Source organism: Malurus melanocephalus, unplaced genomic scaffold (genome assembly GCF_030028575.1).
Source record: "Malurus melanocephalus ecotype Western Australia unplaced genomic scaffold, MMel_1.1 scaffold_122, whole genome shotgun sequence".
Classification (NCBI taxonomy): domain Eukaryota; kingdom Metazoa; phylum Chordata; class Aves; order Passeriformes; family Maluridae; genus Malurus; species Malurus melanocephalus.
Window position 1 is genome coordinate 136,891 of NW_026623354.1, and position 26,450 is coordinate 163,340.

The 26,450-nt window shown below is 38.2% G+C and overlaps 1 protein-coding gene across 1 annotated transcript in view; it reads right to left on the minus strand.

Moving 5' to 3' along the window:
- Positions 1 to 20,747, minus strand: part of NRAP (nebulin related anchoring protein) — a 46,391-nt gene extending 25,644 nt beyond the window's left edge. Inside the window, exons 1-17 of the mRNA XM_057370254.1 lie at positions 20,591 to 20,747; positions 20,227 to 20,321; positions 19,426 to 19,513; positions 17,118 to 17,222; positions 16,475 to 16,579; positions 15,691 to 15,798; positions 14,754 to 14,858; positions 14,134 to 14,241; positions 13,064 to 13,168; positions 10,178 to 10,282; positions 8,181 to 8,297; positions 6,694 to 6,798; positions 5,660 to 5,767; positions 4,853 to 4,957; positions 2,363 to 2,461; positions 1,752 to 1,856; positions 812 to 919 (exon numbers count right to left, since the gene is read on the minus strand). Coding sequence (XP_057226237.1) covers positions 812 to 919; positions 1,752 to 1,856; positions 2,363 to 2,461; positions 4,853 to 4,957; positions 5,660 to 5,767; positions 6,694 to 6,798; positions 8,181 to 8,297; positions 10,178 to 10,282; positions 13,064 to 13,168; positions 14,134 to 14,241; positions 14,754 to 14,858; positions 15,691 to 15,798; positions 16,475 to 16,579; positions 17,118 to 17,222; positions 19,426 to 19,513; positions 20,227 to 20,321; positions 20,591 to 20,662 — 1,743 coding nt within the window. The 5' untranslated portion in view covers positions 20,663 to 20,747. The remainder of the gene's footprint in view (positions 1 to 811; positions 920 to 1,751; positions 1,857 to 2,362; positions 2,462 to 4,852; positions 4,958 to 5,659; positions 5,768 to 6,693; positions 6,799 to 8,180; positions 8,298 to 10,177; positions 10,283 to 13,063; positions 13,169 to 14,133; positions 14,242 to 14,753; positions 14,859 to 15,690; positions 15,799 to 16,474; positions 16,580 to 17,117; positions 17,223 to 19,425; positions 19,514 to 20,226; positions 20,322 to 20,590) is intronic.
- Positions 20,748 to 26,450: the final 5,703 nt, after the last annotated feature.

Genomic DNA, 26,450 nt, shown 5'->3' on the forward strand with positions numbered 1-26,450 from the left:
AACAAAACAGTGTAAATCTAGGAATATTTCCAGTTATCCATGAGATAAGCAACATGTTTTACACTGGTGACTTGGATGGTCAAAATTTAGAAGAGTTTAGTCTGATTCTGTCATTGTCACTTCAAATTTCCCACATTTTCTCAGAAATTCCAAAGATGCAAGGTCAGTCTCATTTATGAGGTCTTTAATCTCATTCTCTAAAGCTCAGCCCTCTGAGGTAAGTATGCTTATAAACTTCAATTCTTCTTATTAGCTAAATTATCTTGTTCTTAGAGTCAAAGATAAAAAAATCAATCCAAGCAAGGAATTCAAGATTTGCTTTTCTTAATTAGGTGAGATTTCAGAATCCCCATYAGTGCTGAGCACTTTCCAGCTCCAAAATGTCTCCCTTTTCTGCCTCTCCACAGGTTAAAAATGAAGACATAAGTTGTTTAGAAAGATTTTTTAAAATTTTTTTTTAGGTACATGTGTTTATGTTAAGGAAGCAGACTAAAGAAATATTCATTCCCTTTGTAGTAGAATGATAACCCTATTTTTGAGTCTATAAACAATTCAAAACACTGATTTTCACTACAGGTTTAYTGTGGATATTTTGCTTCACCCTGTACACGTGATTTTAAAAACAATTATTTTTTGAGAGCAAAATTTGACAGCAGAATCTGAGAAACCTTTCAACTGTTCATTAGCCATTGAGAAAGATGGACAGCCAAATGCAGGACTTAAAAATCCACATGAAGTGAGCTAAATTTCATTTCCCTGTGYTATAACTACTTATATAAAAACAATTTCTGGGTAACTAAATATAACATACATCACTGGCAAGATCCCTTGAAGCTTTGGCAGCAAGTAAAGGCAGAGAATCAAGTTTCATTTCAAAGCCCCGGCCCTTGCTCTTCTCCCAGCCTTCTTTGTACTTAATCTGAGAAAGGAAAGACAGCAACATGTCACTAACACATAAACACACAGGATTTTCAAACAAACATGAAAATTACTCAGAGCAAAGCAGAATTACAAATATACATCCCAACAGAGTACAATCACAAAGAATGTTCCTCCACMATATCATGCCAAAGCTACTCAAAACTTAGGGGAAGGACAAAAAACTAAAAGCTTGTGATAATGCCAATTCACAGCCATGAAAAATCATGAAGCTGGTTAAAAAAATAAAAGTCACACCAGTAATATCTCAAGGTTTTTTCCTCATTTTGCACTTATTTGTCTTGGGTTCCTTTTTCCTYCAAAACTATYTACAACAATGGAATACTRAAAAATAATTTTAAAATTAAATAGCAGTTCAACTTTTCCTGCAAGAACTTGATTTCAACATACAAGATTCTAAATGAATCACTGTATATTGACATGAATTATGAATGGCAGTAACAGTGAGCTTGCTCCAACTTTGCTGAAGTCACTGTTCCTTTCTACTGAATTCASTGGGCTTTGAGTTATTAGAACTGTGTCAATCTTGGTTTTTCATACAAATATCACTCCAGAAGCATTTACTTTTGGGGAGTGGATAGTGATTTATWAAAGAAATTCAAAACATCTGAAGATGTCTTGAAGAAAAATCTAATGGTTTTACTGTCCCTGAGATTAGATGTCTGCCTATTCTGGGTACAGTATTCCATGTTTTTTAGTGAAGACCAATGATAAATGCTCAGTGCATACAGAAAGAATGTCATCAACTTTATATCAATTTCTGTCTAATAACAGCATCATGAATGCCAGTATTTCCACAAGGCTTGACTCACCTCACTGTATAACTCAGAGTTGGCTTTGGCTTTCACCAGCTGAGGAACATCCTGGGGCAGAGTGTAATTTGTTTTTGTCTTCTCATACTGGGCTCGGTAGTTCAACTGCATGTATCRAAAAGGTCAGCAAGAAATTCAGTTATTTTAAACTTAGTAAAAATATAGCCATTAGACTGATTGATTACCTTTAAATTTCATGCTACTGGTGCCATACAGTAAAGACACACTCAGGTGTGGCTGATGCAAATATGAAGGCAATAAGGCAATTATAACTTTTACTTAGGTATGAGGAAATAGAAATTTATCCTATAAATAGAAAAGCTACTAATTAAAATACAAAAGATATCGTTAAAAAGCTTGCCTTAATAAATACACAGAAGATAAATTCCTAACAAAGCATACTGATACAAATCCTAAAAATTGAGACAATATTAGATCTCTGTTATGTTTGCCACATTTCTGAAGGTGATTTCATTCAATACATATCCTTGTTTTGACTATAAATCTGCTGAAGAACTATCAAGAATAAAAACCTAGGGCTACCAATCCTATGAAATTAAATAATGTGAGAATTCTACTAGATGACAGTGGCTAATGATGACAGAACTTACATCRCTGAGCTGCTGCGCATTTATTTTGGCTTGAGCAATTTGTGGAGTGCTGGCAACAGAGCTGTACTTCAACTTGTCTATGCTTTGCCTGTAGTTTACCTAATTTAGTATAAAATTAAAAATAAAAGAAGATTTAATAAAGGAAAGAATGGTCAGACTGGAAAATGAGAGATTTAGAYAAAGTTTTGTTAACTAATACTCTCAATAAAACATTACTTGAATCATAATAAATTAAGGAAAGATGCCAGAATCTCTTGGATGAGACCTCAAAACTTCCTTGTCTGTGGTCACAGTTTTTATCCCACTCTGAAAATGGCTTCACTTATAACCCTTTCCTGTCAAAYCCACAAATTCTTAAAAAGATGTAGTACCAGCTGCAAATCATTGCTGTAAAATCCCCCAAATCTTTGGTATAAAATTTGTATTCTTAACCATCACTTAGTCCATTTTTATCTTTATCAGACAAGAATTATTGTAACTGTCTATGAAGAGATCTGTCCAGCATAAAACTGTGTAGAGCAAATGAAATCCTTATTTCTGTCTTACTGAATTTTGAGGCAAWAAATTAACCACAGAATTTCCCTGTGTGGTCAGAGTTTTGTGTGGATGATGAGAAAACAAAAATATGTACTTATGGTACAAAAAAAAGTCATTTTAATGTCAGCCATCAAGAGGACTAAATTACTAACACATTAGTAATTTAGGGCCCACTAAATTACTAACACATTAACATGGTAGCAACAACAATAAGTTATAAAATAAAAATGTTTAAGCCTCAAATTATGCATAAATTTATAGGTTAAAAAACTCATTTGAAGCTTTCTTTTAAACCTGTTGCTGCCAAAGAACTCCCTGCTGTATTACAGAGCTCAATTATTATTCCCTGTAGGCCCTCATTAATATTCACTGTAGTTAATCACCACTTTGCAAACATTGCAGATCACATTGCTTAAAACTAGTTTCTTAAGAACATTTCTTTCCAGCAAAGTGGAGCAGATTTCTAGAGACTTTGAGTCACTGAAACTATTTCAATGCAACCCTTCTTATCTCAGGTATCCTCACATAAACTTGCTCATGCTGCCAGAATGACAAAAGCTAGGAAAAAAATGCCTGAATTATCTCACAGGTCCAAAGTGATCAAGGTACTTAAAACAATGCATTTGCYTCCTCAGAGAGAATTTTAATTCCATGGAAAGGGACCATTTCTTTTTAACTGAAACAGTGTATTTAGTGCTACATGTGATTGCTTTGTGTGTGAGAGAGTTGTACTCCTAAAAGAGCTCAGGGTAAGCATGTTGGTTATCAGGGAGYAGACAAGTCTGGGACTGAATCGAAATCCTAGATGATGATCAGGACTGGTGCAGCTGAGTCTCTGTGGCCAATGGAATTCCATGTTTCAAACCCTGATGCTGACTATGAATTCTAGAGTCACTGGAATTGCTGAAATGTTTTTCATATTTTGGACATGAATTACCTTGAACTCTTTAAGAACACAGCTCTCACGCACAGCAAGCAACTGAACACTGAATTTCACTGGTTTAAGCTTTTACAAAGACAAAGCTGAAATTACTGCTCTAGAGGCAATGGTTCATCTTAGAGCTGAAGTATATTAAATACTTCCTCAAAAACATCAGGGTCCTCAATTCTGGCTCTTCATGCTACCATCTTTTTCTTAGAAGAGGTATTTAGGCCCAGATAAATCTCATGTGATGCTAACGATCACATGCTCCTGGTTTTTGACAATTCCAGTGTAAAGACAGGGTACATRCACTTTAGGAAGTCAGAAATGCCCTGCAGAGCTGCTGCTCCCTTCCTGTTGATTTTATAAGCAATGCCTGGTGATTCAGCCCCAGCTTAGGCACAGGTTAAGCAGCCAACAGCAGATGAGATCAGTCAAGCTTTTCATGCTTGTGAGAGGTGAAAGCACAATAATTTACTCCCMTCCTTCCTTTATCTGAAGGACACCTCTAACCACAGCAGTACACAAATTTCCTCCCATTGTCCCATTTGTGACTCCACCCCAGGCACTCAGGGCACCTTTTTCATGGCCCACAGGCTGAAGGAAGGTTATGTGACCAATTAACTCCCCTTCAAAGGGGAGCACCTGTCCTCAGGGAGATCACAAAGGATGAGAGGGCTGTTTTAGTCTCCCTGCCCTTTCAGAACTTTCAGGGTTTGATGCTGCTGTTGAAGCTGCCCCAGGATGGTGAGAGCTCTGCAGCAGAGTTGGGGTAGGGCAGAAGTCACTCATTTCACACCTCTCTGCAGTCTGTGCTGAACTGAAACCAATGACAGGACATGGCACATCTCTCTACTCCTCTGACATCTCTTGACACTGCAGTTTTTTGCTTTAACTTTGTTAGCACTGGCTGCTTGCTCCTGTCATTGAACCATCACCTGACACACAATCTATCACAATCTCTCCCACAGACAGATGATGAGTTCTGCAAGTCATAGGGGGRAAAAAAAAAMCAACATAAAATTATTTACATCTTTCAAAGGGACCAACTTTCTTGTTGTCTGGTATGAAGGAGTGAGAGTAGCTGGGTAATTGTAGTCTACACCRTCGTGTTTGTAATCAGACTTATAGGCTATCTGAAACACAAGGAGAACAAAAAAAAAATCATTCTCTTTTTTTTCAGCTGTCATTCGTTTGAATAATTATCAGTCAAGAGGAAAAGAGAAACAATAATATTAATATTAAATGCAAGAAACAAAGTAAGTTCAATGTCATGAGTGACAAAGAAAATGAAATTATTTGCATAGTTTAGCCACTAATTGATTCTTTTTCAGCTTCTCAATTAATCCAATGCCAACAGTGGGAGCATTAACTTAACTCCCACCTATGACACATCTCTTTTATCTTTCTGCTTAGTTCTCAAGCTTCTTACAGATTTGTAAATAATGTACTTGAAGGAATGGTATGTAACGAAATAGCTTCTTGACTAACCCAGTAAATTAAATTGGAATCCAGAAATCTTCATTAAAGACTGTTTTTTCCTGCAAAGGTCTGACCCTGGGGGTGGTGGCAAACAACCTTCAGCATCCTACTGATGTCAAAGAAAACTGAGAGATCTCAGTATGTTGCCAGATCACTGAAATTTCTTATTTTAACTTCTTCCACACAGTGAGCTATAAAACAGTACAAAASGGTTTCCAGAATTTCCCCTCTCCTCAGCACATCTATCCTTCAGATCCCCAGTAAAGCACGATTAAAAGTTTTCTATCAACTTAATTCTGGAAAAACTGAAAGACAAGAAGGCAACAGCCACACAAGTGTGATTGAAAGGGACTTACATTGCTTGCCAGGCTGCCAACTTTCATGGCATGGAGCATTCTCTTGTCCATGCCAACACCCACATAGTGACCTTTCATTTCGTTCTGGTAGGTTTCTTTGTATTTAAGCTGTACAAAAACAAAAAAAAAAAAAAAAAAAGATAAAAATACTCTGAGAAAATGTATTCAGTTTTTCTACTAAAGAGTTTCAGCCTTTCAGAGTATCCATATTTTACAGCAGGGAGAGAAATTGTTTCAGCTGTGGTCTACTACCGTTGCTCCAATACAGGAACTCATTAGTCCACAACAATCTTGGTTCTTTAAGAAATAAAAGCTAAAACCCTCTGTGAGTCTCTTGTTCTACAAGATTTACATTTACTTGCTMTTTRTATCATCTGAATGCCACATAAAMAAGATATATCTGTGTGYCATCAGAAATAAATACCAGAAYATAGTTCYAGGGAGACMATACTTGTTCATTAACAAATGAAMAAAAWTGGGTTGTTTTGGGGCATCTTTCAYCAATCCCAGAGTGGGGGATTTGACAAGAAAAATTGATCATTCTACTGTTCCACCTGTATGGCAAAATATTTACTCCTCTGGGATTTCAGAGAATGGTAAGAGGCAGTATGAAACACAATTATATTTAATGAGATGCAAGTGGTAAAATTATTAACACTGATTATTTTCACACAAGAATTATGTCCCTCTCTGGCATRARCTCTGGWGARGTATYKTCTGCCTAAYTSTCCAGTCAGGAAATGGATATACACMAAGAAATAAGTGATAATTAYGACAGACAAGACTAACAACCTACTGCTACTTTTCTACATCAACAGTCCATGGTAAATAACCTCTCTTCCAAATACCATAATAGTTCTTCTTATAATCCTATATAAAATGAGCCCCAGCTATACATCAAGGCACACCAGGATAGGAATTGTACAAACACAGGCTAAAATCAGTTATAATCACATTTCCAGCACACAGAGATGACCTGTGATTCCAGCAGCTACCAGGGTAAGCAAGCCACACATGAGGCACTGAAAACTTACATCACTGGTGAATTTTGAGATCTTGCTCACATTCTTGAATTGTGGAGTGTCACAGTAGTTCATGCTGTAGCCTTTGTTGTTTCCAAGATCCTTCTTGTATTCCACCTTGGTGACAAAAATGCACAATGRGAAGATATTGTTAAACCTTAATCTGCTCTGAAAAGTTCCTTCATGCACTTTTTATTAGACAGACCCACTGTCCAGAGATTTTGACACATGGTATTCATCAGCTGGCATAAGATGAAAATTAATATGAAGAGAATTTTCACACACTCAATTCTCATTTTATAGGCCAAAGAAACACCATTTCATTCTCTGCAAGCATGTGAGACGGTGACAGGAGGAAAACGATTAACAAAAACAATGATATACAAAGGAATTCTAAGGTGAGTATGGAGCAAATGAACATGTGCAACTGTTCTTTGTACCAGGCTCCTGCAAGACCTCAGCAAGAGCTTTTGTGCTCTTACAGTCATTCCTGTTTAAGGAACATGTACTCAGCCTGCAACAGCTGCAGTGAAAGACTGTGAGAGATGAGAAGAACTCAGCTTGCTTAGTCTGGRAAATCAAAGGCAGAGAGAAGAAAATGATGTATTTGTAAACCTCTCAAAAAGTAGCCATGCAGGGAGAAAGAACTTTTTAAACTAAAGGGCAACGTTAGCACAAAACACAGTGGTAATAAAGTGGACAGGAATAAATGTAGGCTGGAAATTGGAATAGGAGGATTATATGATACTGTGTGGAAACAGCAGGAACCAGGATTCATTGGCCCAGGAGGCCCCTTCCAGCCCTACTTCCAGGGGTTTTTCATTATTGAAGGTTTTATACTTTGACATCTCAAGAGTATAAGTTTTTAAACCGCCATGGGGAAGTTCTAGAAACTCACATTTATTAATAGCTTTATAGCTGATATGACACTATAAATAAATTAATAATTCAGAATCTACTGAGAATTCTCTAGCAATCTTTCCTTGCCAAGCAGAAAAAGCATCAATTATCAGGGACTCACAGTCTTTCACATGATGGAAGAAAACAGAAACCTGCATAACCAGAATGGTATAAATTTTGGCTCTGTTCATGTTATTTTTGATTCTTAGAATAGCCATCTTTGAGATACTCTAAGGTACACACCCAATTCACCCCAAAGCATTTGTGGTTATATCTTAATWTCATATTAAAAGCACAATTCAGGTTTGGGATGGGGATTTTTCAGATTTCCATTCTTCAATGTGGCAAGAATTAGAATCACCCTCCTGGGGTTAATTTCCCCCACTTTCATACAGATGATTGGAAGGGCCAGAACACAGCACYTGAAGATTTATTCTTGAGCTTTTCTCTCCAGTTACTATGCCACAAACAGATGATTTTTGTTATATACAGCACAGTAAGAACAATAGGGTTTTTTTACTTGCAGTCTTTACTCATCAAACACAAATGTTTGTGTGAGCTGCTCCTAAACTTGTTAAGAGATTGATTCAAGCCCTTACCTCACTGACCAGCTTGTTAACATTTTGGGCTCGTTTAAGGACCAAGTTGTCTTCAGCCGTTAGGGAGTGAAAGTGGGCTGCACCTTTCATCTTGGAAAGATCTTTCTTGTATTTTATCTGAAAAGAAGTAGGGAAAATTATAAAATAGACATGCACCTTTTCATCATTACTATTTAGACTGGTTTCATGAATCAGRGTAAGATTTCCCCTGTTCTTGCTTTGATAAATAAATGGAACTTGCCAAGTTGAAACGCTGTGGGTATTCACTTCCTGGAATAACTCAAATATAACCCCATAGCCCTTCACAGTCCATGTCAAGACATTTTACTAGACAGCATTTTTGTATCCATTTTTGCCATGGATTGAACAGCACTGGTTGTTGTTCATAACTCAAACAGATAACTAGCAGATTCTTGGCTGGTGACTGGTTGGAGCTTGTGTGSTCTTCTATTACTGAAGTAATCATTAGTACTTTAATTTTAGGCTTTTAGACAGAATTACAGATATTCATCAAGTGCTCTGCAAATTTTTTCTTTTGTAGAAACCAGCTTTTTTTAAAAGCTATATCTTTTTGTATTTTTAGTGTATGTAAGAGAATTGCATTTCTTTACCAAATCAAAATTGAAATAAGGGATTTCTAAATTTAATTTAGACATCAGGTTATTGACATAAATTGGATTCAGATGGGTGAGGAGAGATAGTCCTTGGCCTTTTGCCAAATTTTGTCCAGCAACACYTCTTTTGGGAATATGTTTCAGTAGTTCTTGCATACAAGGAAATGTTTATATCATATATGTTACGTTACTGGTTCAAAAAACAGATTCATACTGTACAAAATATTTTACATGTGCTGAAGTGCAAATAGTTTTGTTTTTTTAATTTTACAAGACTGCACAGAGTTCCTCAGCTTTAAGGCTTTAAGGCAGGTTGATGAGTACTGTAGTGTCCAAATGTTACTGCCATGAACCAATTCCCCTCCTCACTCCAGGTATCACAAATTAATAAAGAACTACTGACCATGAACATTTTCAAAACCTCCTAAATGGTGATCTGTATCTGGAAAGGTTAAATATTTCATGTTTAAACAAGGGCTCACTGAGTTTGTCATCAAACCGGGATTGGCCACAGAGGATTTGAGGTTTTTTATATTCTCTCAGTGATAAGATCAGGTAACAGAACATGACTGATTCTTTCACTCCAGTTTACTGCTCATATCTGGTCCAGGCTAACACAAACTGAAAGACTCAACCATCTGTTAGCTCCCCAGAAGACAGACTGAGCTCATCAGCTCAGAGAGCCCCATCGGGGACAGGTGTCCACACTACAAAGGATGTCACTCACAGGAACCCTTCAGAGCAGCCACAGGGTACTAACCTACAGCCTGACCCATTTTTTGTCACTGCCAGAAATGGTCACCTCAGACAGGATTGAGGCCCTTTAACGGATGGGCTGGGTGCAGGAATCACACACCACCACCCCTTTGCCAATTCTTTAGTTTACCACCCAAAACTRAAAATTCCCAGCCCAGAAATGAGCTCCCTTTTGTGAAGTGACAGTGTCATGCTCTATGTTTCTTTTCCTCCATATTCCTTACTTTATGCTAGAGGCAGGATACATCAAAATATCAAAACCAGTACAATTCATTCATCCTCCATTTATTCACTACTGGGAATACCACAGTAGTCCACAGGATGATTAAGGCAGTTGAAGGTTTCATTAATAATACAGGTGCAGATTTGCCAGGAGGGTTAACCTAACAGTAGGGATCCCCATTAGTTGCAACATCCATCTCCTACCTTGTGCAAGTTGGAGCTGTGCCCCCTTCTATTAATGGATATTATTAATCCCCTGAGCCATCCTGTTCCCAGCAACGCAGCAAAATGTCACTTTTGTTTACTTCTCAAGTGCAATTTTAGCATTCTCCTCCCAGGCACTGCTCTGACAAACTGCTGCTTTTAATTGTTTATGAATTGTATTGATTCAGGTTTCATACTTACATCACTTGCCAATTCATTTGCTTTCTTGGCATTTTGATAAGCTGGAGTGATCATAGCAGGAAAGCTTCCTTTCCCTCTGCGTTCCTCAAACTCCTCCATATAWCCCTGAAAAAAATTCAGAGTGTTTACTCATCACACATGAGCAGGTGGGGCCGTGGGTTATTTCACGAAGCCCCACAGTCCTCATTAGTGGAAAGGTTCATGGCTTCAACAATCTTTTTTTTTTAGAAAAAATGGCCACAATATAAGGAGAAAATGACCTGTTAAATTACCCATGCCTGTGAAACCATTTGTGCAGCATTCCAAGAGAAATTTAGGTAGCTATTAGCTGTGGTGAAGATAGCATTCAAGTGTACAATGATACACAAACTTCTAATCTCACAGCATTTCTTACAGAGATGGTATCTGCTTGCTTCTGTGTTGGCCAATAGATGTTTCCCTGAAATATTATAAAAAATAGCTAATGGTTTGGGCAGCCAGGTGACTTGCTTAAAGTTAACAAGTTTAACATAGGATCAGCCTTATACTGTGGTATTACAGAAGCTGTTTGATCTTTGCAAGGTCATTTTTCACATCACAATTGACCAAAAATAATACTTCTCTAGTGCAGTGATATGTTTTGAAGAGGGATTAATAAAAGAAGCAGAGACACCTAGATATCAAAATGGCAAACTCCTTAGTGAAAAAAATCACRAAGTCCAATTTGCCTGATTTAAAAAAACCCAGTTGCTGTGGAAGTAACACTCTCAAATCTATCTATAGATAAGTTTATGTGTAAATGTTTGATAATTTGAAAGCCATTTTGATAGTTTAACAGCAAAATAATGAAGTTTTTTTTTAAGTGGTAATGCACAGTAATCATCCCAAGGCCTTTTATGACACATTCTGGGGAGAACATGGTCTACAAACAATACAAACAAGTGAGATATAGTGTAATGTGTCTTCTCTGCAATATTTTGTAAAGCCTTTGTAGTGAAGAGGCAGTTTGAGTGAAAATAGAAKGTGCCATGAATAGAATGCATGTCAAGGATTCCATGGAGAGACAGATAGGAAGGAATACAAATATTTGGGATACCTCTTTTGTGASTTCTCAATGCAAAACCACTCACTGTAGGTCTATTTGTGCACCATCAAGGTCACGTGGTAAGATAGGTCACATCATAAGTTTATGAACAATATGATGTTATCACATCTAAATTACATCTAGCTTCATATAAAACCAAATAGRCATAGAAAATTAAAAATATCCTTAATTAATCACCTGAGTCATCTTCTCAAAACACTACAAGTTTGAATTCTCCAGACTAACCTGCCTTTTTCTTCTATCTTTCTCAAATACATTTTAACATAATTTCTAAAATTGTGCATATATTCAAAGTTTCAGAAAACTATTTTAGCCACTCTGAAAGTTTTTGAACATGAACAAAACAGGTGTTCAGCACAGGAATTTTGCAGTAAGTTTCCTTAAATTGTCTCATGCTATATATATAAACATGTATGTGCATATATATATATATATATATATCTGCGTGATGTACACTCAACTCACAGCTGATGATCTCAACAGTCTGAAATCTCATCCCTTTACCCATGTTAAGTCACAATTTACTCAGAAAGATCCATTAATTTCAGTGACTCCATGTTATTTGACTAATAATATCAGTATCCAATCTATAAAGATTAAAACTCAAATCGAATTTGAAGTCTGTGACTGAAGTTTCAAAGATACTTTCAAAGAAAAAAATCTTAAATTAATTCTAAAACAGAAGCAGTCTAATGCTTGAAAATGTAATTAGTGCTTTTGCAAATTCAGTGTATTTGTTTATTCTTATTAAAACTTGTAGCAGTTCAAAAGACAGAAACTAATTGAAGGCTTCATTGCCACAATTCTAAACTCATATTCTTCAAGGATGATTTGTTTTTCATAGAATACTAGATGTAGAATTAGACAGAAGAAATGAAGAAATGTAAAATACCAAAGGTTTTAGGAAAATACAGTCCCTCTTCCTTCATTTCTCCAAAGTATATGGACCTACTGAGGAGCAGGACAAAAACCCCTAAGATTAACCATATAGTTACTCTCTATATACAAGACCACTATTCAAATCCTTTCAAATTCCCTTTAGCTGTATTCGGTTCTATTCAGCTGTGCTGTTTCCCTAACTTCATTGAAACAGAACTTCGGGTGCATTTTGGGAGACCACAAAACCAATTGCATTCCCTTAAAAATGAAACAAAAGCAAAATGGATGCCACCGACCAAAACAGAACTAAAGCTTRTTTGGTTCTAAAAACACAGAAATGCAGCTTGTCAGGCTTGTAATACCCCTTTTGTAGAAGAGCTGAAATCTAAGYTGTGTGTCTAAAAGATTCAGTGCTGTTCACACATATTTATAGCGACAAAGCTCTAAGATCTGTGGAAATACCAGCAGGGAAAAGATGTTTAACTATCTGCCAGCAACTTSCTACCATCTCACAACCCTTTTGCTTCTCTCCTGACTGAATTTTCTTATTTATGGAATTGGAATATTTCCTCAAGTAAACACATTTCTGTGTGACATGCAATAACACCGCAATAGAAATGCAGAGTGCATAAATGCACACGGATCAAATTTGCCAAGGTCAGGCTTACCTTTAGGAATGGCCCTATCAAAACGGTCACACAGTGACACTGCAGACACCTTGCAGTCACATTTTTAAGTGTCAGTGCCAGACACATTACACATTAGGAGTACAGTGCTGTTTTCACACCATCCTTTCCCTTGAGACCTTGTTTTCTCAYACAGGAAAACAAAGTGAAAATAGTTGTCACCAGTTTCTAAAGCCTTGAGCAATCAGCTGTGGTAATGAGCAACATCAGCATGGCTATCTCTTGGATGTTGCATACCTGTCCATATTGATCCACGTTTTCTCTTGTAAAAGCAACATCTGTTCCAGATGTATGGCTGGCTTTTCCCTTGATCTCTTTCTCATATCTTTGATGATACTTTACCTAACAGGAAAAAAGGAAACAAATAATCCGGGTGAGTTTAGTCTGGTACACAGATGCTGCACAATAAATAACAACCAATGACAWGCACATGTTGTCAGTGAAGGATTGTCAAAATCCCCATTGCCACCAAACTGCTTGAGTCAAATACACCACTTGAACATATAAAAACAGAACTAGTGGTGCACTTTTTAATAATGCACAGGAACATGGGACTTGCCATTTCAACCCAGACCATTAGTTCAGGGTGTTCAACAGCACCTGCTTGGCAGTGGCTCATCCCTGCTGCTCCAGCAGTTTAAAAACATGGAACTGCCTGTAATGCAAATTCATGGTTACATTTTTTGACCACTTTTTTACCACAGGGTCATCTGAACCCCATCAAGAAATAGGTTTGTTTCTGAAAGACGATGATCTCCCCAATGATAAAGGGAACTTTAGACAATCAACCTTCAAGTTTAGACCAGGATTTGCACTACATTTGTTGAAGTCAAAACAATGCCTGTAACCTGATGTTGCCCTTTAATCACCACGTGTGTTTGCTGACAAAAGTGAAGGGTTTTCCACAGATCAAAGGCACACAAAAACATGTAATTGTTTTAGAGTCAGCTGCTTTTGCCTTCAGAATTACAGATCTTATTTTCCTCAATGACTCTTAATGTTTTAAATTCACTTCCAGTGAGCTATGTGTTCTTCCATGCGTTTTCTTCTCCAATAAAAAGATTTTTTTTTCAGTTTCCAATGACAAAGCACAATTAACTGTACATTTTGAAGCAATACTRATGTCCTTTAACAGTGCTTATTAAAGACTACAGGGGTGTTGTGGTTTTGTAATGTTTGGAAAGGAAAAGAAAAGCAGTAAAGATCAGCACGTCATGGTCATGGAATTTCTGCCAGCAAGTGTTTTAATTCAAAATTTGTGTGACAATCTAATATTTTGTTTCCCAAAAGAGACTTTGGACACTTACGTCACTGGCTAATTCATTGGCTCTCTTGGCTATTTGATAAGCTGGAGTRATCATAGCAGGAAAGCTGCCTTTTCCCCTCTGTTCTTCAAAGTCTTCTGTGTATTTCAACTGTAAAAATTCAAGACAGTTCAGGAGCAATTAGATCAAGTGTATCTTGATTGCATACATAATCAATTCTAAAGTTGCAAAGTCAGTCATCTGCCAGAAGGAAGATGAACCAGGAAGTCTGAACCTTTGCAATTTGGTCTTTAACTACACGATCACACATCATCTGCATGGCCCCTTTGTCTCGTTCAGGGTGTAGGACAAACACAGTTGTTTAAAGAAAATATTGAAGGTGTCTGCAAGATGCCTGCTTTCTTTATATGCGAGTCAGGCAGTTTCCTTCTTTACTCTGCATGGCACCCCATTACTGGGTATGGAATAAACCTCCCTAACTTCAGTTCTTACAGCCTGAACATCGTTTTTGTAACTGGAAGTATTATATACTCAATGGCAAAATGGCCTTTAAACCATTAGTTTGTTATTTTTCTTTGCATTCATATTTTAAAGTGATTTAAAAGTGAATTAAGAACCACTTGCATAGCCCAAAACAGGTCCACCTATTTTGTTTCACTTACATCACTTGCAAGCTGTGCTCCAGCCTTTGCATGAAGTATCTCTGGAGTGTCTGCAACAGAGGTGAACTTTGAAACTCTCTCTTCATGTCCACGCTTATATTCTACCTGAAGAGGAAAAAGGTATATATCCATATTAMTAACAATAAGCAGCAAAAGTSTATKTCCTATCAGAAGGATATAAGAGAARACAAGCAACAGCAGTCATGACACTCTCCACAGCACAGTCAAGCTATCAATATTTTTAAAGGCCAAATTTCCTTAAATTGGGAAGCAGACAGAAATGGACCCAGATATTCAAATTTTCAAAGAATACTTGTTTTGTGTGTGCCATACATTTGATTAAAATATTATGAGAATAGTCATTAATGTCCCAAGATCATCCTGATGGCAARGCAGACAGTGTCTGCAAAAAAACAATGAAATAATTAAAAAACATTCCTACAGGATTTATTTTTTACTTGATGTCTTTCAGGTGAATTGCYAGCTTCATAAATAAGCAATTTTCTGTGCATATATTTAAAGTCTCTYGTATATTAATTAATTTCAATGTTGCACTTAATTGATTTCAAATAATAAAGTGAAACATTTCTGAYGTAAATAACTAAATTAATAAAGGCATAATGTAAAAGCAAAGGTAAGGAATTAAATGGTGACAGTCACAATCTTTTTCTTTGTGAAATTGTGAAATTGTGACAAATTACAGCAAAAGTTGCTACTTTTTTCAGGAAATATCTACATTGTCACTTGTCTTATATGGTTGTATTCCAAGGCCAAGTGGTTTGCTAACCTTGTTTTCTGCATTATGCTAAAATTTTACCACTTTGTAACAGCACAACAAATATTTACCACAGAAACTAACGTCTAAACTGAATGGCCTGAATCCAGGATTACCCAAATTCACAAGYCTAAAATATAATTAAAACCCCCTGTGACTTACATTACTGCTTAGTTGGGTGGCTTTCTTAGCAACCTGATAACCTGGAGTGATCATAGCAGGGAAGCTGCCTTTGCCTCTTCGTGGCTCGTATTCTTCTGTATATTGAAACTAGAAGATGAATTTGTTTTATTATTGGAGAAGAACCACTGTAGTTTAATGTGATTCCTCTTTTCATGCCTGCTTCCTGAAGTTATGCAATGCTTTATTTAAAAGTAAACAGAATCAAGAACTTACACCTTGTAAGTTTGTTAGTTAAAACTATTTCCTACATAGAGSAGAAAACATTTCTCATTAGTATTAATTATCCATTGTTAATTGGCTATGTTGACTGGGAAAATAACCCATTGTATGGACATAAACAATCACTCAGAAGTGATTTTAATCRGTCATGGAAATACAGTCAATGAAAAGCCTGTGGAAAATATGAAACATTTGCATCATGAGTTCTATTCCTGAGAGAAACAGCACTGCTTTCTTGACCCAATCACCTTGGTCTGGTCAATTCTTCTCAATTATATTAATATATAAATGTGTGATTTCTAGGATGGGCAATAGAATTCTTATGGGACTTTAATCACTTACACAGTTAAGTATTGTTATTGACAGAAAAAAATGTCAGTCTCTCCTTTGGCAACATCTTAACAAAGATCAGAAAATAGACAGACACTCCATTATTCCTGCAATGCCTGGAGGTGGCATCTTACCAAAAACTGATCTTGATGCATTTGTAAGTTTTCAGAATATGATAGACCATGAAAATAAAGGCAAACATCACTCTGCTTACATCACTCAGAGCCTTCTGTGCCTGTGTTATCTTGACCATCTCAGGATCTGGGATTGTTCCTGGGTACCACGATTTTCCTTCCTCATAGGCAGCATAGTAAGCACTCTACAAAACAAAAACTAAATAACTACCTATCTTCACCCTTGGTTTAACACTCAAACTGTTGGTCTGACAGGAAAAAAGGAAACACGCACAGTGGAAGTAAAATTCACTCTCTACATCCATGCAGAGCAAGGCCTACATTCCACATCCCTTCAGAATGCCAAGGCAGAACTTGTATAACAAGAACTGACATCAAGATGACAGGATCTGGGATCCTGGAGTGAGACTCAAATAACACCCCCTGGGAATCAGATCACCTGCTGTGAAGCTCCAGTGCCAGTAGAGAGAAGACACACAGAGTATGGTTGAACATGTAGCAGCCCCAACAGCTGACTACAGTCACACTCTTCCTTCCTCACCTCCTGATTCTTCTATCCTAAGCTGTAACTGAGTTTTGTCTTGAAAAGTTTAGCCAAATGGRAAGTAATGGCTTTTTCTAGCATTTAAATGCCATGATGAAACCCCCAACAATCAGGAATGACAGACCAATCCTTTGTCTCCTGCAGGCTAATGCCTTGGAGACCCCAGGGATATTTCTTACCTGGGTAGCCAGTTGTTGGGCTTTATAGACACTTTCAATTTCTCTGGACCTTGCATCCCATTGAAAGACTGATTTGYATTGTTCACTCTCTTCTCGATATTTTATCTAAAAAATCAAAAAGATAATGACTTGTATTAGTTGTTTATTAGTACATAACACATACCCCCTTTCAAGAATTAGAAGGGAGGCAAACAAAGTGAGGATTGCATTTAGCCCTAATGCCAAAACTCTGCCTTCTAGTCCCCATCCAGCTTCTACCTAAGATTTCTGCTATTATAGGAGCTGCACATCTCTAAAGGAGGCAGCACATTACACCTGAAACCTGGCATGACATTCTGAAAGAATAATTTGATCTTCAGCTAATACTTTTTGAGAAAATAATCTATGAGGATTGAAATCCCTAAAGAACTTTAAGCAGGATRTGTCAATGCAGCATTAGATGAAAAAAACATTACCRAGTGAGCAATATTCTACTCTTCTATTTCCCTGCACAATGTCCACAAAGTATCATATCCCAATTGTGCATATGTAAATGACTACTAAATTTAGTCCCTGGTCATTATTTTCCTACTGCTACTTTTATCATGGTAGCATGTAGAAATCCAGCTGAAATCACAGCTCTGTTATACAACTCACTCTTCAGATGTAAAAACCCRGAGTAGAAAATTTAAACTGACTGGACAGAAACGTTACTGAGCAACTGTACCATTTTCTCATTTTAAATTCAGCACAGAGGTGCAGATACTTGAGTGGTTTTCCTGCTAACACAGAAATTCTGTACAGAGAGACTCAATTTTTATTTCTGCGTTCAAGCTGATGTCTCAACGTAAGACTTACGTGAGAACATCATGTTAGGATTGAAGAAACGTTCTATTTTCTGCATCAGAAATAACCTCATCTATAMAAAAACAACAAACTACAGTAGCAAGTGAAATCTTTTCCCAAGTTTTTCATTATTTTATATGTTTACTAATGAAAAGGTTTTCCTGCTCTCAAAATTTTTACAGAAGTACTTCCTTGAAGCAGGTACTGCAGAATCCACTTCTTTACAGCCCTTAGCAATTTTCTCCCTGGAACAGAACCTCATTTTGTGATTGAAAAGGACAGAAGGTGTTTTAGGTGTGTAAAACAAGGGAAAGTGATCTTTGAGCTATAATTTCTCTGGCTTGTGTACTCACATGCACTGGAAGTATCAGTCTCATATCACTGCCTAAAACCAGAAATAGAACCTGCAGTAATCCCAAACTCATTCCTGAGCATATCCGTCACACGCAGTTTAAAGAAAGCGTGATAGTCACCACTGAAATAGTTACAGCCCATGATACTGCAAAAACTGAGGCTTAGGAATGCTGTATAAAATGATAAATGTTACAGTGTCTGATGAAGGCTATCCACGTGCATCAGTTAATACAGGACATCAGAATTAATTTAGCATGCTCTAAGAAATACAACTACCTTTATTTGCTTTAGTGATGTCCAATCACATCAAAACACCTTGTCTATGAATCACAWTCACAATGAGTAATACTATTGTAGAATATAGAAAGATGTGACATTCAGGAAAATGACGTGACTTCTGCAGAGAAGTGAGCTAGCTAATGATTATTGCCCCTGTATTTCTTATTTCATCAGATTCTTAGAACGGCAAGTTTTAAAATGACGCGTCTGGAGGGAAATAAAAAAATGCGGGAGATGCCGGGATAGCGCTGTGAATGACGGCGGGCCGTGAGCGCCCCTGGCGGCCGGCCGGGGCACAGCAGCGCCGGGAGGTCGGATGCGCCTCCATCCCCCAAAACACCTCCAGCAAAACCCTGCAAAGCGCCCTCCATCTCGTGTTTTCCCACCTCAGGTTCGGCGGAAATACTCCACGAAGTATTTATGGGAACTTTTGCCAGGGTTCTGCCTAAATATAATTTATCTGTTGTTTCGTATCAGTTTCTGATGAGATCACAAAACGAGTTGGTTGCTCGTTTCCAAAGGCTGTGCAACCCCTCTTACTCACTAAGGTTACACAGCTCTGGGCAGTTTAGGTGAACTGTGCTTCCATGCAGATTATCGGATATACTGATGAGAAACTCCAATCAATTTTTCCTTCTRAGAGCAAAAGCAAATTCAGACCTAACCTTTGTTTCACATGAGTAATCACATCTGAAAAAWTATGATTCAAACCCAGCTGAGATCTTACTGATCTAAAAGAACACAGGACGGTAAGTAAAAAGCACATATTTATRTTTACAAAACAAGAGACTCCAATATGTTACCAAAATGTAGAACAAAGACAAATACATTTGACCCTCAAGCTGCTTACCTCACTTACCACTTCCGACAGTTTTTTTGCATTCATATTTATTGGTGTGTCAAATACACTTGTGAAGGCATTGTTTTTTGGATTGTGCCTAAAATGGAAAAGCATGAAAGGACATTAGGAATGTACCAGAYAGCCCACCAGAAAGGTTCTCTTTGAGCACTCAAAAACACAATACCAGCCTCCACCCCTTCATACACAACTTTTCCCCCACTCACACAGACATCTTAGATTACATTCAAGTTATTATTGTATGGAGTAGGTGCCTAGAGCAAAATTAATTTTAATGATCATCATATCAATGCTGTGTTTCTAATAACAAAAGAGAATAATAGAATAAAAAACAACTGTCATCTCTCCTTTTTCTGCTGACAAATTTGACAGGAATTGATCATTATAAAATAAAAACTTCCTAGAACAAACCAACTCCAAAATCTGCATTTTATACATTTTCYTTATGATTAGCTCAACCTTGTTAACTCTTAACCACTGACTTGGAAAGCACTGAATTTTGGGGTTGGGTTTATTTTCTTCCCACAATACTGAAATGGAACTTAATTGTGTATATTTAAACATACTGGCCAAATGAAGAAGATTTATGCATGGTAAAAAGAGATTCCCATCATTTGTGATTTAGGTAAATCCAAGGATATGCACAAAGGCACTGACAATACCTAATTTCACATCACACCTGGGACAGGCTGAGTCCATATGGTGATCTTCTATTATATTAAAATGACTAGGTGAATTAAAGCTTCACTTTATAAGAAAAAAAAGGAAGGAAAAAAAAGGAAATACACTTACGCTTGACAGTAAGGCTTTTTCTCATGGCTAACAAAGTTGTTTACTGTTAACATCATCTTGCATACTTCACAGTGAAAACAGGCTTTATGCCACGTCTGGAAACACCACAAAAGAGAAACCAAACAGATATGATTTGTATTTCATTATTATTCTGCTAAGTTTAAAATCTCAATACTGAGCCTTGTCATTAGTTTAATGATTTTGACAATTTTTGTTCTTCGAATATATGTGTTGTATTAATTACCTTCAGTTCTGAACCCAGTTACAAGTAAAGAACTTTTTGGAACCGAGAGATTTGCACAGTGTTAAAAGTGCCRATCTGTACATTTATTATAGTCCAAAATGATAAAGAAAGAGAACTGACCTGATCTATACAGTTAATCTTCTCAGCAGGGTAAACCCCATAGCCACATCTAGCACACGGCTGCACATTCATCTTGAAATCCACAGAGTGAAAAATATATAGGTTTATACAAAAGGTTCAAAGCGTATGAAAGTGACTTTTTGGCCTGTGCAAAGCACACTCTAGACACTCCAGTCAAGGCCTTTTGCTGTGGTCAATGGCTCCCATTAAAGCTCTGAATTGAAGTCTGTTGCTCCCTTTGCTGACCTTCTGTTTCAAAGTCAGCTGCAGGCTGGCTTTTAAAGCTGCCAGTTAGTAAGAGCGGTTATTTTGGCAACTGTGTCAGTGCAGAAGGGAGGGTAGCAATGTCTTTCTCTAAATAGAAGAATGAACTCAGAGAAGCRAATCACGTCCGTGTGAATGTTAGAGCCTGGTCATTTCGTATTTCAGTTTTGCTGTCATAAGCCCAGGATGAAGAGCAGAGCACACAGAGCAGCAGCAATTTGCCATCATTTATCCTCACCCTGATATACAAGTGACCTCATGGAGGAGTAKTGTGTATTTAGGAGCAGCCTCATARTGGAAGGGGGTACCACCAGGGATACAGGCCAGAGATGGGTTTGGAACTTCCTGGCCCCTGGGCACATGCAGAAGATGTYGTCATTGTCCCAGACAAGTCATTATTATTTCCCTTGGTGCAAGCTCAGTTTCACCTCGTGTGTTATGGTCAGCAGAGCATCCTGCTTCATCCACCTGTCACTCCATCTCCAGGTGAAGGAGGACACACAGTAAAACAGACAGAGCCTCTTATCTCAAAGAGTTCTAAACATGATGGCTACAAATCCAAACTACGATCTCTGAGAGGAAAAGCTTCAGAAAGGAACCATTTGCTTTTGAATAGAATGAACAAAGCAGCCATTTAACAGTGTTCACCAAGAGCAGGCTGGCATAGATCAGAATATAAAAATTCCTTCACCAAAAAATGATAAGGAATGATTATGTCTGACATTAGGGTTCAAGCAAGCTATTAGGGTTGTGAAGTCTGCTCTGAACAAAAGAAGCTATTAAATTCCACCAGCTACAAATGGTCGGGTTTTAAGATTTACATCTCACCTAATCATAATACCTCCAGCTGCAGGGCTCCATAACCCTKGGATACAGCTGAGAGTTATCTCAATCTGAGTAAAAGTCTACTTAGTCATCTGTGCATCTGCCCCACTTCCCGTGCCTGCAGCAGTCCTGGGATATTGCTAAGCACTTCCCCTTTCTATAAATTACAAACAATTCTATCAAAATAATTTCTGTCTAAACCTTCTGGGTATGCTTAGAGAGCCTCCTATTCATCTCTCTATTGAGATATGCAGTTCTGCTTAACTTATTWTTGCTACTTTTCCTGAATGCTGACAATGTACTGGCACAATGTACTGTCAGCAACTGGTGTGCTGAAAATAGAGTCTCTAATCTGAAGAGCAGTGCCACAAAGTCCTGAAAACACTCGAGGCCYTTCAAAGTAACTAATATCAGTACATAAACAGATGCATTGTAATTTTTAAAAAATTGTCCCCAGAACATAATTTATTGTATTAAAATAACTGGTGAGTTACCTCATGTTATTCTTTTTGGAATGAAGAGAGATTTATCTTGACCAAGTTACATCACAATAATATTTATCCTGCTCACACCTGTGAACCAAATAGGTTTGGAAGGCTTCCAGTTCCCTTCTCACACAGCTTTGCATCTTGGCCCAGATTGCCATTCTGCTTATGCAAGTGACCTGTGTTAGGGTCACAGTGTCCAGGCTGTCCCCCCTTATTTAGCACTTGGCACACCACCAGTTGCTGCCTCTTTGTGTTCATCTACTCCAGGAGTCACCCTATTGTATATTTTCTAGACAGTCCTAGCTGTCTCCATGCTGTCTGAAGCCATGCTGGAGCCCTTGTCTCACCCTTTAGCAAGAATAAAGGTGCATGAGCTGTTCCTCTCCCTACACAAAGGTTGCTTAAGACCCTCCTGAAATGAGTTCAGAGAGGTGCTGAAAGCAGGACATCCCTGAATCACACAAAAACATAAAGACTTGGCAATTACAGAACCAATAATTCATCCAGGAGTCACCTGAACACTGACCATCTGGAGAGGACTCCAGCATGGGTCATCATGCAGCCCACATGCAGAGAGCATACAGGGGTCCCTGAAAGGAATGAGACCACCTGTTCCTTCCAAGAGACCGCTCAGACAGCTAAAGCCCTTCATTTCACAGATAAATCCTATTTCATTTCACCATACAAATCCTGTTTTTCTTTTTTCACCATGACAGATGCTACCAGATTGGTTGGGAAGACAGCAAATGTATCTTCTAAGCTGTCCTCTTCTCCCAAGTTACAGCATGTTCAAGAGAAGTGTGGTCAGCCACAACACCCTCTTACTGTCTTTCCCAGCCATGCTACTTCCCTCAAATTCACTGTGCACCAGTTCTGCTGGAGTTTCTTAAAGATTTCCCAGTTTCTGAGGACCCCAAAGCTGTCCTGTTGCAGGGCCAGTTCTTYACTACCCTGGATTAAAGCTGACTTGCTAACAGAAAAGGGAGTTTATCGAAAAATAAACATGGAAGGTCACATCACAAAGTACACGCTGTATTTTGATCATGCAAGGAATTAAATCACAAAACCAGTGCAAGTTTGTTATCTTGACAAATCTTAGCAAGACATTTTCTCTTCAGTTAAAAGCTCATTGTGGCTTTTTTCCTCCTTTAGTAAGGCCTCATAAAGGCTTTTTGATATCAATGAAAATCTTAAAAGGCTTTACTTAACAGTAGAACCTTAATCAATGTGGTTTAAAAGTACYGTGGTTACACATAAAGTACAGGGAGACAGTACCTTGAAAGTGCAAATTAGAAGGAAGAAACATTGTTACCTCTSCAGCCTCCTTAAATTCATTGAATTTACTGCACAGAAAACTTGGAGCACATCAGCATCCCCAGTTTGATCTTAAAAAAAAAAAAATAACATATTAGTTACTCAAAGTAATCTCTTAAGAGATTCAAGGCAGGGTCACCTTCTCTGTCATTCCKGAATTGCAGCCGTGCCCTTCCGACCACACGAAGAACAGGAAGTCAGACGCCACAAATTATGGCAACTCTATCTTCCTTCTGTTTGCAAAAAACCCCAAAGGTGCTGGTTCGCTACACAAACTGGGAGTGCTACCCATTGTTAAGAGCTGCCTGTAAAATTTCAAGCACCAGACCAGGCTCCTTATAACCTTCTCTGAACCTGTTAATTAGGTTAATTAGGTTAATTAGGTTAATTAGGTTAATTAGGTTAATTAGCAACCTGGGCTCAGGGCCTTTTACCCCATACAGCCTCTCCATGCTAATCAAATTTAGCATAGTAGCAAATCCAGCCTACAAAAATATTGAAAGCAAGCTGGAAATATTTATCAACACCAAAATCTCCCAAGACTTGAATAAAAACCTCTAAGGAACCCTTCCAAACTTGTACGGTTGCTTTTTACAGGTTTTTTGGTTTGGTTTTTTTTTTTCTGTTTTGGAAACCAACCAAGAACTGTTTACATTTCATGACTAATAGGATTTATGCTTTCACTTTCCCCTTGTTGCCAGTGTCAGGAAAACYTGAGAGTGCAGGGATTTTGCAAATGCTTCTAACAGAGCAAGATAAAGTAAGAGAGAAATTAAAAAAAGAACCAAGAGGCCAAGAAGATATCACTGTTACAGAGCAGAGAAAGAACTGGTGAGGATGTGCTACACTTTAAGCTAAAAGCTTGAAGAAAAGTGTGGAAAGCATGCACACCACAGCCCACATGACCACCCATGTCTAAATATGCCCATTTGTTGTGCATCATAACATAAATAAGACCCAAATTTAAAACACRTAACATATGGCACATGTAAGAGATCATCTCTGTCTGATTACAGAGGAATCCCACCAAAACACACGTGCCAACCTGACTGAGATGCAACATTCTGTAGAATTCCATAAAACTGTGGTGTGCCAAATCACACTGCGCTGCCCCCATATTCCCCACAGCATATCAAAACCAGCAATCCTTTCTTGCAAAACATAAAACCTAACAATGTCACTTAGGAGCGAACACCTTGTGAGTCAGTCAAATCCTCCATCCTAAAAGTATCCCCACCTGCCTCACAAGCCTCACAAAACCTCATCCCTGTTTTCACAGGTGTTGTGCAGAGCACAGCCCACAGTTATTATTCCAGACAGGATCTATTCAATTGCCTCGAGCCTTCTGGTTTGTACCTGCCATCCACCTTTCAATTTCCCAAAGGCACACCCCATTGTCATCCTGCAGCTGCTCACAGTGGTTCAATACTTATTTTCCCCAATGCAAATATCCAGGCAAACGCTTAATTTTTAGCGTATTTAAGGAGTAGAGGGAGTCTCCAGGGCAAAGGAAAGGAATGGTGATGATATAGGTATTACATTGCTGGCTCTTCCCCAGTGCACAGCCAGCTGTGCCATATTCTACGTGACAAGTTTTTCTTTCCTGATCCTTCCTTAGGTTTCATTCACTCCATGCCCTGAAGCAAGATACTTCCTTCTACTATCTTTCTCACTTTTTCCTTACTCCATACTGAAATAAGCAAGGTTTTCTGAAAAAAAGAAAAAAAAAAAAGTCTAGCACCTTATACTGCATTAAAATTTAAGTGTATTTTAAAAAGGTATTGCAGTACACTCAGGAATCAAACTTTCTCTTTGTCAATGCCAGCAACTAATGCTCAAAGAAAATAGAAATAGAAGCTTCATCAACAGTTTAAGTCAGAAATTCCCCATAACCAATGCCAACAGTAAACCCTTGAAAACTGGCAAGCATTATCAGAYCACTTTTTTGATAGCAATGCAATGACTCTTAGAACAAAGCCATTTCTAGGTCTGCTAATTTGGCTGTGGTGGCCAGATGATAATGGAGAAACATTTTTGTCAAGATGTAGAAGCAACTAGTTTCTGGATTTCCTGGGTTAACACCCTTGCACATCATCAGAAAAGCATATTTGGATGTTCTGAATTTCTGGTGCCACTGCCAGTCATTGCTGGTGATTTCAGAGTCTTTCCTCAYATCTACTACGATCTATACATTTCCAGTGTCTCTGTTGTCCATGGTGCTCCATTATGGATTTGGAAGTCAYGCTGCCTTCCTGAAAAGAAGCAGCTAACAGATGGCATGAGAGGAACCATGGGATTCTGTCAGTTTGATCTCCAGGAGAAAACTTTGGCTGTGCATCCAACCAGGAGCTACAGGCACAGTCCCAGGAAGCAGGGAGGGGTCCCAGCAGCGGCATGCAGACACACGGCAAGAGCTCCTCCAGCACACCGAGGCTCTGACCTGCCAGGAAGCAAAAGGCTGTTTGTTACCATGCCTGTGTTTTGCGCCAATTATGAGGCAGTTACACTGAAAAATGTCCCTTTGATGTGAATCTCTTCAGGTAGTGAATGTTAAACACCACGCACCGCTGGGTAGGTGTGTGATTTTGCAGGATTGGAGCCTGCATCCAGGAGTAATTAGCAAGACTGTGCCAATCTTSAGTCCATGTACTGGACTGCTGGGCCTGATGCTACGGCTACACAGTGGGACGTCGTAATTAGCAGAGATGCAACACACAGAATAATTGGGAGGATAAGGAAACGCCACTGAAGTTTATATAAGGGGAAAAATTTCCTTAGATCTAGACAATCTCGTGTCACCATGAAACTTTAGGCTCTTCTTTTGCGGGGGTGTGACGGAGCACAGCTATTAAAAAGTGGTAATTTCGCCTTCGCTGTGATGTGGTTGTCATTACCTGGGGAGTGGGGAGGGCCTGTGGGCTGCACCAGGGACCTCTGGAAGGGGGGATGGACGGGGACAGGGACAGGAA